General features: G+C 45.9%; 1 protein-coding gene across 3 annotated transcripts in view; it reads left to right on the plus strand.

Moving 5' to 3' along the window:
* The window catches only part of LOC121679706 (collagen alpha-1(XXVII) chain A-like), a 52,309-nt gene that overhangs the window by 16,077 nt on the left and 23,732 nt on the right, over positions 1 to 12,500 (plus strand). For all 3 annotated transcript variants that reach the window (XM_042058625.1, XM_042058626.1, XM_042058627.1), the window contains exons 8-22: positions 952 to 996; positions 1,926 to 1,979; positions 3,134 to 3,178; positions 4,586 to 4,639; positions 6,753 to 6,797; positions 7,730 to 7,783; positions 8,681 to 8,725; positions 9,002 to 9,055; positions 10,502 to 10,546; positions 10,886 to 10,939; positions 11,283 to 11,336; positions 11,518 to 11,571; positions 11,705 to 11,758; positions 11,863 to 11,916; positions 12,135 to 12,179. In XM_042058625.1, the coding sequence (XP_041914559.1) occupies positions 952 to 996; positions 1,926 to 1,979; positions 3,134 to 3,178; positions 4,586 to 4,639; positions 6,753 to 6,797; positions 7,730 to 7,783; positions 8,681 to 8,725; positions 9,002 to 9,055; positions 10,502 to 10,546; positions 10,886 to 10,939; positions 11,283 to 11,336; positions 11,518 to 11,571; positions 11,705 to 11,758; positions 11,863 to 11,916; positions 12,135 to 12,179 (756 nt within the window). The remainder of the gene's footprint in view (positions 1 to 951; positions 997 to 1,925; positions 1,980 to 3,133; positions 3,179 to 4,585; positions 4,640 to 6,752; positions 6,798 to 7,729; positions 7,784 to 8,680; positions 8,726 to 9,001; positions 9,056 to 10,501; positions 10,547 to 10,885; positions 10,940 to 11,282; positions 11,337 to 11,517; positions 11,572 to 11,704; positions 11,759 to 11,862; positions 11,917 to 12,134; positions 12,180 to 12,500) is intronic.

Raw genomic sequence — 12,500 nt, forward strand, 5'->3', positions numbered from 1 at the left:
TGCGGGTAAATGCTCCATTACATAAGTGGGCTCTTGTCTGAGAGAGTTTTGTGTGTGCATGCATACAGTATACAGTGTGTGTAGACATTCATGTGTTTGTTTGAGTCTGCAATTTTTTAGCTTTTACCTTGATTTAGATCATAAATATGCATGTGTGAAACATGTAAATAAATAGTGTGTGTATAATTTGAATGTGTGTGTCTGTGTGTGTGTGTGTGTGTGTGTGTGTGTGTGTGTGTGTGTGTGTGTGTGTGCACGATTATATGGAGCTGGCTCCATGTGTTTCCAATTAAAGATCTGCTGCTTCAGAGAGAGTGTACATACACACACACACACACACACACACACACACACACACCCACACACACACACACACATACCCACAGATGCACACACACCACACACAATCATGTCGGTTTGATGGTTGGACGACACAGCAACATCGCTCTTTCCTAGATATTGGGCAGCATGTTTTCGGAAAACAGAGCCTCCTCTCTGTTTCTCTCTTCCTCTCCCTCTCTCTGTTTCTCTCTTCCTCTCCCTCTCTCTGTTTCTCTCCCACCGTCCCTCCTCCCCTTACTCACTCCATCATTCATGCGTTTTTTCCGCTGGTTGTTCATTTCTCTCTAGTCAGCACAATCCACAGTGTTCTGCGGTTTAGTTATGGCTCATGCACACACACACACACACACACACACACACACACACACACACACACACACACACACACACACACACACACAACACAAGGTCTGAGTCCTACAGGAAGGCATTTATATTATACCCGCATGCACACACATGTTCTCTGCCAGGTAGCACTGTTAACATGAGTACCTACAGCATGTGAGATTTATGCCCTGCGCATGTTTCTGTGTGTGTCTGTGACCGTGTCCATCCGTTGGTCTGTGTTTGTCTTCATCTGATTTCTTTTCTCCATTTCTATTCTTTTAGGGGCAGAAAGGCCATCCAGGTCCAGTGGGCCTCCCAGGAGAGCAAGTGGGTGCAACCCCCTTCCCTTGTCTGTCTCCGTCTGTCTCTTTGTCCCTCTTCCACACGCTCTCTTTGTAGCGCTTCCTGCGGAGTAAAATGGAGCTCTCAGTGCCCTCTAGTCCCCTAGTAGAGCAGCATGAACGCACATTCACACGTTGTCTGTTTGTCTGTCTTTAATAAACACACATGCACATATGCACACACACACACACACACACACACACACACACACACACACACACACACACACACACACACACACACACACTCACACTCATATATACATAGAGCGGTTGTCCTCTTTTTTGTAAGCGCCCCCTCCTTTCCCATGAGGATGACATCATTTGGGAAACGGGAGCACCTGCATTGTCTCATATAAACACACACACATATGCAGACACGCACAGACAGATGCACTCACACACACACACACACACACACACACACACACACACACACACACACACACACACAGACAGATGCACGCACACACACACATACACACACACACACACATACAGTATGCACACACGCACAGACAGATGCACGCACACATGCACACACACACACACATACACACACACACACATATACACATGCATATACACACATTACCTCAAAAATTCATATGGTCTTGCACACCATCACTCACTGAACGTACAAACACACACTAATGATATACGACAACAGTAATTTTCTGAAATAAATAAACACAATTACTGCTATTTTGATTCCAGATGATTGCATAATAGCACATGGTTTTGTCTGTCGTCTGAGCTATGCATTTGTGAATGAGCATTGTCTAATTCTCATAAGACTTCATAATTTGAGCCTCATCCTCGCTGGGTCTCTAGTCAGTTACAAAAGTTGTGGGGATGAGTTTTGCTTACATTATGCAAGTCTGGCGTCTCACTGCCCATCTCTTTCTCTCCCAGGGTTTACAGGGTCCGGATGGATTGCCTGGGGCCAAAGGTTATCCTGGCAGGCAGGTGCAGTAATCCTCTATTGCTGCGCTGTGTGTGTATGTGTGCGTGTGTGTATGTGTGTATTGGCATGTGAAACTGTGTGTGTGCCGAGTGTGTACACCTAAGTTTATGTTTGTGAGTATGTGTGTGTGTCTTGCTGCGTATGTCTGTGTGTGTGTGTGTGTGTGTGTGTGTGTGTGTGTGTGTGTGTGTGCAGTAGAGCATGTTTATGTACAGTTTGGGTTTATGTCTGATGTTGAGTGGGACCAAAGGCTATTTAAGGTTAGTGTGCAGCTCCTAATTGGCCGTTTGAGAGCAGTAGGATTAATCCTGGCTCAGCCTTAACCACACCAATCAGGTGGCTGTAGCCGCTCCTTACTGCAGGCCTCACCTGAATGCCATCCAGAGGAAGCCAGCTGTTTCCAGGACGCCTGTGGCACGGGGCCTCCGAACGCAGACTCGTTTCCTTCCTGCATCTGTTCCCCACATAGCCTCCTCACCTCACCTCCATGATTACTCAACAAAACGGATTTAGGACACGAGCAAAATAGGACAGATTTGGCCAGCCTCAGTGCTGCAAAGAGAATATTTTTAATGACCAGTTTTATGACCACAACAAAACAGCTGATCATTTCAAAGTGCCTACCAAAAGACAGTTAGTTAAGACAATTAGTCGTTCACAGTGAGTAAAAATGCCTCTTTGGTCAGAGTTGATATCTGTTTGATTCTCACTGAACAATTAGTGTTATTATGGCCTTTTGGGTTGCAGGGAAGGGAAGTTTCTTTTTTTAGTCTGATCACAATGAACACAAAGAGTGAGCAGGGCTCCTCTCACTCCCAGATAACACCTAGCGCAGAGACAGAGTCTGGCCTCGCAGGACATAGAGGACGAATTGTTCCCTCTCTTGGGAGACTGACATTTTACTTCAGTATGGATGTCATGCACAGAGGAACCACACTACTTACCTGTGTTCCCTCTCTCCCTGTCTCTCTGCCCCCTCCCTCTGCCTTCCTCTCCCTCTCTCTCCCCCTCTCTCCCTCCTTCTCCCTTGCTCTCCCTCTCCTCTTACCCCCCATCTCCCCCCTTTTCCTTCTTGCCCTCTCTCTCTCTTTCTCTCTCGCTCTCTCTCTCTCTCTCTCTCTCTCTCTCTCTCTCCCTCTCTCCCTCTCTCTCTCAGGGTTTGCCTGGGCCTATAGGACCTCCTGGACCAAAAGGCGCACGGGTGGGTGGACCAATCGCTATTTTCTTTCAGCATCACTTCCTGTTTAACCCATCACCCGCCAGAGAGTGCAGTGTGAAAGCAACCTTGTCTTCTGCGCTCCTGTTCCTTGCCCACTTCAGCTGCCCCTCTACCTCCTCTTCTCTCCCTCTTGCTGTCCGGCTCTTAGCCTCTGTTCTCGTTACAATATAAAGCTTTCTCAAGGGATGCTTACCAGTGGCAGTCATAGGTTTACTCCTCAACTCACACACACGGTCACGTAGAAACACACACACACACACACACACACACACACACACACACACACACACACACACACACACACTTACCAAGCTGCATTAAAGGCTCTTTATCAGAGAAAGCCCCTCCCCCATAGGCAGGAATTTCCTGTTTAAATTCAAACTGAGGCCCTGCTGTCTACACCCCCCCCCCCCCCCTCTGTCCTTTACACACACACACACACACACACGCACACACACACACGCACGCACAGGAGACCCCCTGTCTATATCCCCCCCTAACACACAGTTATGCTCATAGACACTGCACGTACACACACTAGACATGCATACAGACACAGGATGTAATGATGCAAAAGCGTCTTCACACTCTTCCCTTTACCTGTATGACTAGCGCTTGAACGCACGCATGATTCGGATGGCACTCACCGACATATGCTTAGCATACATGTATACAATATGTATGTTTGGTTATGCTGAAAAGATACACATGCACGGGCCATCTTTAAACAGGAATCCCATCCCATCTGTTTCTGTCAAGCCACCCTGTGTTTCTGTTTTGTCTTTCCTTGTTGTTGGTCTGTTGTTTTTTACTAGCTGACATTGTTTTGCTCTCTGAATATGTGTTTTCACTGGTTTCTGTGCAGGCATGCTTGCATGCATGTGTGAGTTTTGCTGCGTGTTTGTTTGTTTGTTTGTTTCTGTGTGTATGCCTATGAGTGTGCTTGCCTTGTGTGTGTGTATGTGTGTGTGTGTGTGTGTGTGTGTGTGTGTGTGTGTTTGTGTATGTGCGTTAGTGTGTTTGTGTGTGTAGGTACAGATCCCTGAGGTGAGAGTATGTGCCCTTGGACTACATCGTGGAACCCAGCACCATGCAGTCCATGGGCATATACACTTGCCTCATGGCTTTGATCTTCATGAAGACTCCTCCATCTGTTCACTGACACCCCCATCCATCCATCCATCCATCCACCTCTCTGACCATCCATCTGTTGGGGTCATCTCGTCATCACTTCACCATGGATTGCCGAGATTGGACAGAATTGCCCCCTCCCTCCTCAGGAAGTCTTCGCTCACTGAGTAGTGTGATCATGTGAAAAAAAAAAAAAAATACCAAAATGTTTATTTAGTTACCTCCCCCCCTCTCTCTCTCTTTCTCACTCTTTTACAGGGTTTTATTGGGATCCCAGGGCTATTTGGTTTACCTGGAGCCGATGGAGAGCGAGTGAGTGTGTTCCACCATCAAAGTCACCGCGCGCCATTATTGGGCATTGTTAGGCACAGCTCCTAGCGTGTTTCCAGCGCTGGCAGTTTTACGAGTTAAAAGTATCAGATGTCTCCCTTTAAGTCCCTCAAGCAGTGTAAACAACAGCTGGTTGCCATGCAACGGGGCAGAGCAAGCCTCATCGGGGGCTCTCAAAACATCTTGCTGACTGTGACTAAGCAGAGCTAGCCTCTCACGGGGAGTTCTAAAAACCGCTCGGCTAGCTGTGACTCAGCAGAACTCAGTGTCACTGGGGACTTTTAAATTGTGTGTGTGTGTGTGTGTGTGTGTGTGTGTGTGTGTGTGTGTGTGTGTGTGTGTGTGTGTGTTTTTCCCCTCTCTGGCTCTAATAATAAATCTCGTCGGAGTAATCTGCTGAAATTACACCAGCGAGATTTATTAGCTCTGGAGACGGCTCAGTCCAGCCAAATGAATGGGGTCTTATGCGCTGGCTAATGGCGCGTGCAGCCCAGGAGGTCCGGTTTCTGTAAGCCGAAACAAATCCGCGCACCCTGCGCCTCTAGAGCAGCAGCCAGGCGCTCCCCGCTGACTGATGACGCGAGCCAATGAGGTCAAAGCTCACTGGCCAAGCTCGGCCGGCCCTGGCCAAACTTCCTCCCCCTGCCTCTGCTCTGTCCCCGTGTCACCGTCCTCTCTCTCTCTCTCTCTCTATCTATCCCTCTATCTCTCTCCTTTATTTCCTTCCTCTTCTTTCTTTTCCCCTCTCAATCCTCTCCTCTTTGCCCTCCACTGTTTGTTCTTCTCCTCTCCCCAATTTCCACTCCACCTCCTCCACCTCCTCCACCTCCTCCTCTGTTTCGTGATCTGTGCTCCTTTCGCTCTAATCCTCCCCTCTCCTCGCATTTCCGTTTCCCCTTAATCTTCGTCTTGTGCCTTTGCCTTCTCTCCTCTCCTCTCCTCTCCTCTCCTCTCCTCTCCTCTCCTCTCCTCTCCTCTCTTCTCCCCTTGCTCTTGCAGTTCTTTTCCTCCACCCGTTACTAACTCTTTCTCTGCTCCTCTCACTGCTTTTATTGAGCGTGCTCTGTTTGATTATCTTTGCCAAACAACTGCTTGACTGCGAACAAGCTTGGAGGTTGTGCTGCGGGGGCCAGCGCCGGCTCCTCTGTGAGATGTGTAAGGAGTAGAGCAGACCTGCGCTGTTACGTAAGAGCTAAAGGAGATCTGCAGACTTATGTAAGTTTGGAGGATGCATTTGTAGTGTCAGGAGGTTTTTGGAAAGACATGGAACTCTATCCACTGACCTGCAGAGGGAGGTGGCTTGGATTAACCATTCGTGCACACAGATGCACACACACACTTACATGTGCACATATAGGTGAACAAGCACAAACACACTTTTACAGTCATTTTCTCTCACACTGGAGCATTCATGCAACATTTTCTGTATCATTTAGTTCCACACAAATGCATACATTCACAGCCCCCCTTCATTCACACACACACACACACACACACACTTGCATATCATGCACACATTCATTCTAAAGTTCTTGAACTTGAAGGAACCTCTTGCCTGTGCCCCATAATGACCGTGTCACACACACACAGACACACACACACACAACCCAACTAATGACAGGCCATTAGCTGACTTACTACACCCACGGGTACTGTCACTATGGAAACCAGAAACCAGCAGCCAAAGGCATTGTGCAATATGCATATAATCACATGCACACACAAACATTTGCAAGTAACACATTGTAAAATGCCCTGTATTACATTCTCTCTGGCACACACACATCATTAGTAATGATATGTGCCCTAAATTACATCATCATTTTCCCCTCTGTCTGGTTGCCGGGTTTCTCTTGGTTGCTGGGTCACACCATTTCACACACTCTCTCTCTGCCCGTCACACACACACACACACACACACACACACACACACACACACACACACACACACACACACATATGCATGTGTACATACATGCATATACACACACACTTTCACAGTTTCATAACTCTTACTTTATCTGTCTTTCTCTCCCTCTTTGTACCTCCCTCCATGTTGGGACTGTTCTCTCTCTCTCTCTCTCTCTCTCTGTAGGGCATTCCTGGACCACCGGGGAAGAGAGGGACGATGGGTAGGCCGGTAAAGTTTTGTCTCCACATCTTTTTAGCTCATGAGTTGTGTTTGTGAGTGTGCGAATGCCTGACTCTTCCGTCAGGGTCCGTTTGTGTTGCTGAGCGCCTGACTGCTGTGTCTGCATGTGTCGTCCTCTTGTTTGTTTATGTGTGTTCTCGTGTCAAACAACCCCATTCGGCTGAGTTGTTTGTCGAGGAGACTATGGCTTTGGGACATTCGTAGAGAAATGTGCTACCAATCAGCCATGTTGGGTAAAAGATGTAGAATAAGCTCGATCCAGTGGTGCATACAGCTAAGAAAGTTTCATCTTTGGGCTTTTGCATTGGGCTTTACCAAGTTTATCAGTATGCATGCCAACTTGACTCTGATTGGCTGGGCAGCTGCATCCACCCACAGCTGGCTCCACCCACCCACTTTTAAAACTACAGGTGAAATGGCTTTGCTAACAAGGGACCATTTTTATTCCTCCTGTCCAAGTTCCTGTTCTTAATGACTCCTGGGTGTAATGTTTCCATCACAGTTCAGTGTAGTCTCTATAGTTTTGTCAGCTGTCTTTTTAACTGACAGTTAAAAACGGCTTCAGAGGATTGTGGGAGAGGGATCTGTGTATCAGATGTTGGAATACGCCCGCTAACTTGTTGCACATGTAATTGGCTCTGTTACTGAAGTGGACTTGATCAGATAGTTTCAGAACAGGCTTTCAAGCTGTTGCCCAGGAGAGTCACCTGACACATCTTATCCCTGCTATTAGAGACATCACAGTGTGTAATAATAATGGCACTAATAATAATGACATTGATATAGAACTTCCTTTTTGAACATTTGATCATTCCTTATTGGATCTTCCTTAAAGATTAACCTTGTTTTTTTCTTGTTTATCTTTCTCTTCTTCTTTCTGTCACATCTTCCTATATTTCCTTCCTGCTATCTCTTTCTAGGGGTTTCCTGGTGATTTCGGTGAGAGAGGACCACCAGGAACTGACGGGGAGCCAGTAAGTTGTGTGTGTGTGTGTGTGTGTGTGTGTGTGTGTGTGTGTGTGTGTGTGTGTGTTTGTGTTTGTGTTTGTGTTTGCGTGCGTGTTTGTGTGTTTGCGTGTGTGTGTGTTTGTGTTTGCGTGCGTGTTTGTGTGTTTGTGTGTGTGTGTGTTTGTGTGCGTACGTGTGTGTGTGTTTGTGTGTATGTGTGTGTGTCTGCATGTGTGCTGAAATATGCCACAGTTCATCCAGTTTCTCCCTTATCCTCTCATTGGCTGGTGTCAGATGATGCAGTTAGGAGTTTAGCAGAGGAAGTGCTATATTTGGAGTTCCTCACTTCCTGTCATGTCTCCCTCTGTCCTGAAGCAGAGGAGAGAAGTGATCCTTTCATCCCTAAATCACCTTCTAGAAGGAACGGAAATGGGTGCAGCACAAGAGACCCCTCCACACACACACACACACACACACACACACACGCACACACAGACACATACACACACACATACACACACACACACACACACACACACACACACACACACAAAACAAGCTCCTTCAGTGTCCACCATAGCTGTCAATGTGTGCCTTTAAACACATCAAAAAAGTCACAATCTCACACGTTAATGCCAGATACGCACTCACAAAATAAACATGTCCATAAACACTCACTGGCTTTAACATACCAGCAATGCAGTACAAAAATACACTCCCCAGACTCCCACACATTAGAGAGGCCCGTCTGTCTTTTTCCCCCCTCAAACATTAAATTAGATGTTTTGTCAACATTTCAAAGGGTTGCAGTATATCATCTCTCTCTCTCTCTCTCTCCCTCTTTGTGTTTCTATCTCTCTCTATCTCTCTCTCTATTGCGCTCTTTCTCTTTCTCTCTTTTCTTCCCTCTATCGCTAACTTAGGGCACGCTGGGACCTCCAGGGCCTCCTGGTGTTCGTGGATTAGTTGTGAGTATCCGTATTTCATCATCCATACATCCAGACTCAGATCGCCATCACGCGTGGCTGAATGCCAGTAAATGCGTATTGATATTTGTTGCTATCAGGGTTGTGCACAATTCGAATTGCAATTCTGCTTCCTGTTTGCTACCTCAATTGAAATGCAAGTGAAATTCAAGAATTGAATTGGAATTTAAGAGCCAGTTTCAATTTAATTCTGGAATTTTGCACAAGCCTGGTTGTTATGTGTGATCTGTAATATGTGTCCTCCCTATCTGGCTGCAGGGTGATATGGGGCCTGCAGGTCCTATGGGGTTGACGGGACCCATTGGCTTGAAGGTGAGGAACACGTGGAACTACTGTATAGTAGACACACTTATAAACCCCAGAGATGATGCCCCAGCATCACATATATGTTTTACAGTGGAACAGATGAAACATATTTATGGCTTATAATGGAAGACAGCCTTTCACTGTGTGAAAGTGGAGGTTTTATTGGAGCCAGTGGTTCAATATCGCCTGAATGAAGAAGAACTTAATAGTTTAAGTTTCCATAAAGTGAAACCGAATCGTCTTAAGGTCTTTACATGCTGAGATGTTTTAGAAAGGTTTTGAAGGCAGTGCCAAGCACTACAGTATGAGACCTTTAACATGTGCACATTTAAATACTGGGAATGCTGACTGCCTTGTTACTGTGCTGCTCCATCACATGTATAGGACTCCAGTAACCCCCATCTCCCCTATGTCTTTGTCTCAGCTTGTGGAGCAAGTGTGGACTTGCACATGCAATTGACCTATACAGTCAGTTATCATACACAATCTTTATGCACTGCTGAGTTTTTCAACACCATTTACTCCATTACAAATGTTGTACTGTAGTTAGATTTTTTTTGATAGATCTAAGTTGCGGCTAAGTTTTCCTACATGTTGTCTCCTTATTGCATTGTCAACGCTGCGTGACATTTAATGTGCGGCGCCAGCTCAAACGTTACACTTGAACACTGTATGTGAAAGTTTGTGGCAAGCACAAGGTTTTCACTTCAAATTTGTGCCATCCTACCTGCCGTTCATGGCCCGTATGGCCTGGGGGGAGGGGGGCTCCTTCTCAATCTCTCAGCTTTGATGGAACAGAGACGCTTCCCAGAGGGCAACCATTGAAACAGTTCATGCCAAGGGTGGTAAATGTCTTTGGTCACTCTACTTGCCCTGGATCTGCACCACCTGGTGTACAGTAGATGTTCTGTGGCCACTGGTCACTCACTCTCACAGAAGACACACACACACACACACACACACACACACACACACACACACACACACACACACACACACACACACACACACACACAAACAGTCCTTGAATGTATTTTTTCTTTAAAGAGTCATTGTAATATATTGTTTACAATATATTAAGGGAATAAAGGTTTAGCCAGCAGGTGCACTTCTGGCAGAATGGAACTTAACAGCAGACTTTCCTAGATGATGACTGTGAGTGATGATGTATTTATTGTTGTTTTACTGCCAGTTAAGATACATTGCAGGCAACATCAAGTGGTTATATTTTAGCCACATAATGACTGCCAAAAACTTGTTAAGTCAGCCAGTGAAAGACACAGATGTGCAAAACTCATCAGTAGGTTGGAAAATATCTTTCTGCATCTAACATGCTAGCAGTGTGTGTGTGTGTGTGTGTGTGCTCATGTGTTTGTATGTGATCATGTGTCATCACTATGTCTGTTTGTGCTTTCTCATTGTATTCTCTGTGCTTGTGTGTTTTTGATGCAGGGGGTGTCGGGAAACGTTGGCCCTATCGGACTGAAAGGTGATAAGGTGATCTGAAAGCGTGTTATTGGCCTGTCTCTCAGCATGTGATCATAAAATCACCCCATTGGTCTGTCTCAATTGCGCATGTTCTTTTCAGGCTTTTTTATTGGCCAGCCTCTTTGGTTAATTTGATCTGTATATGATCTTATTTGGAAATTATTTATTGATTTTGTGTTTAATTATCTGTGTCTAAGGGGGTCAGAGTTTTATTCAGAGTGTCTACATAAGGTGCTGGGAACACATGTGAAAACTTTTATTGTTTTCTAATAGACTGCACACCCTTTTCCCTCCACCCCCCCACCCCCCACCCCTCTCTCTCTCTCTCTCACTTTCTCTATTATTCAGGGGGATGTTGGCCTTCCTGGCAAGCAAGGAGAGATTGGGTTCCCTGGAGACAAGGTATCCCCTACTTAAAGACATGCACTGTTCACATGCTCACAGACATACATATAGTACAAGCTGACTCAGCAAAATGGTTGAGCCAGATGTCTGATTCTTACCGTCTGGACATTTACCCATGAGTCTCCTACACACACACACACATGCATAGAGACATATACTGTATACACACACACACACACACACACACACACACACACACACACACTCTGTCTTATTCTATTTAGAGAATATTTTGTTTCCATGTCACCAGAGTTAAAGAAGTAGTGTTGAGAGCTGTGTGTCTATGTGCCGATGTTTGTGTGCATACGGGTGTATTTATCTATATGTTTGTATGTCTTAGGGTATTCAAGGTGTGCCAGGGTTGCCTGGTCCACGAGGGAAACCAGGCCTTCAGGTGAGCATAACAAACGTGAAACGTTTGTATATATGCATGCCTACTATAAAACGGCAATAGACTAAACTTACTGTACACTGTAAAATCCACCCCTCCCCCCTGTATGTTATATCAGGTGTGCAGCATCACTCTCCCCACTGAGCTGTGTTTGTGTGTGTATTTGTGTGTGTGTGTGTCTCAGGGTAGACCAGGCGATAGAGGTCCTGATGGGTCACCTGGTCCCCAAGGGCCAGAGGTGAGCTCCGCTTTCAACACACTTGAATACGGACACTGATCATGTGTACACACAGCATAGTACACCACGATGAACAATAAACAGATACAGTCAATGGGTTTCATTGTTGATTGAGAGTGAATGTGTTCCTCAGGGTTTTCCTGGAGACATTGGACCTCCCGGACACAACGGCCTTGAGGGTCCAAAGGTAAGAAGTGTATATTACTGTTTGGTGTGTGCGGGAATGTCTGTAGGCAATGATCTGTGTGATTTAGAGTGTTTCGCTGAACTCCTGTTTGTGTCTGTGCTCAGGGAAAGCTTGGTGCAAGGGGATTACCTGGGCCGAAAGGAGGTGCTGGGCTGCTGGTATGTTTCTGTTTGTTTGTGTTCTTTATAAGAGCATTAACGACTGGGCATGTGGTTTTTCTGTGTCTGCATCTCTGTTTTAAGTGTGTTTGTTTGCAAGAGGAAGAGAGAGTGTTGTTTTTTGCGCATGTGTTTGTGTACATGTGTGCTTCATTGACTAAAGACGTAACTCTTCCTGTAGTCATAAATCCTTAAGTTATTGTCCTCTTTGTTTCCAGGGCGATGAGGGGCCAATAGGCCCACCCGGACCACCAGGACATGAGGTGAGTTTTGATTGTCAGACCGCTGCAGAAAGCTCCAATAAGCGCCTGGTTACAATTAGATTTTCCTTAAGGAACAGGCCGCTGCCCTCATCTCTGCATCACTGGTGGGGGCAGTTACACTCAGCAGATGTAATGTGATTAGTCATAATGAGAAGAGTTGTAGTTGATCATAAGCCATATTAAATTGGTAAGCATGTTGTATATTATTTAATGCAAATGTTGCCTTTTGTGTGTGTGTGTGTGTTTATGTATGTCTGTGTGCAATGCACTGTGCTCCTCTGTGACAAGCCTGTCTCACATTTCCTCTGTGAAAGAATCAGT

This window comes from Alosa sapidissima, chromosome 13 (assembly GCF_018492685.1).
Source record: "Alosa sapidissima isolate fAloSap1 chromosome 13, fAloSap1.pri, whole genome shotgun sequence".
In the NCBI taxonomy this organism is placed as follows: Eukaryota; Metazoa; Chordata; class Actinopteri; order Clupeiformes; family Clupeidae; genus Alosa; species Alosa sapidissima.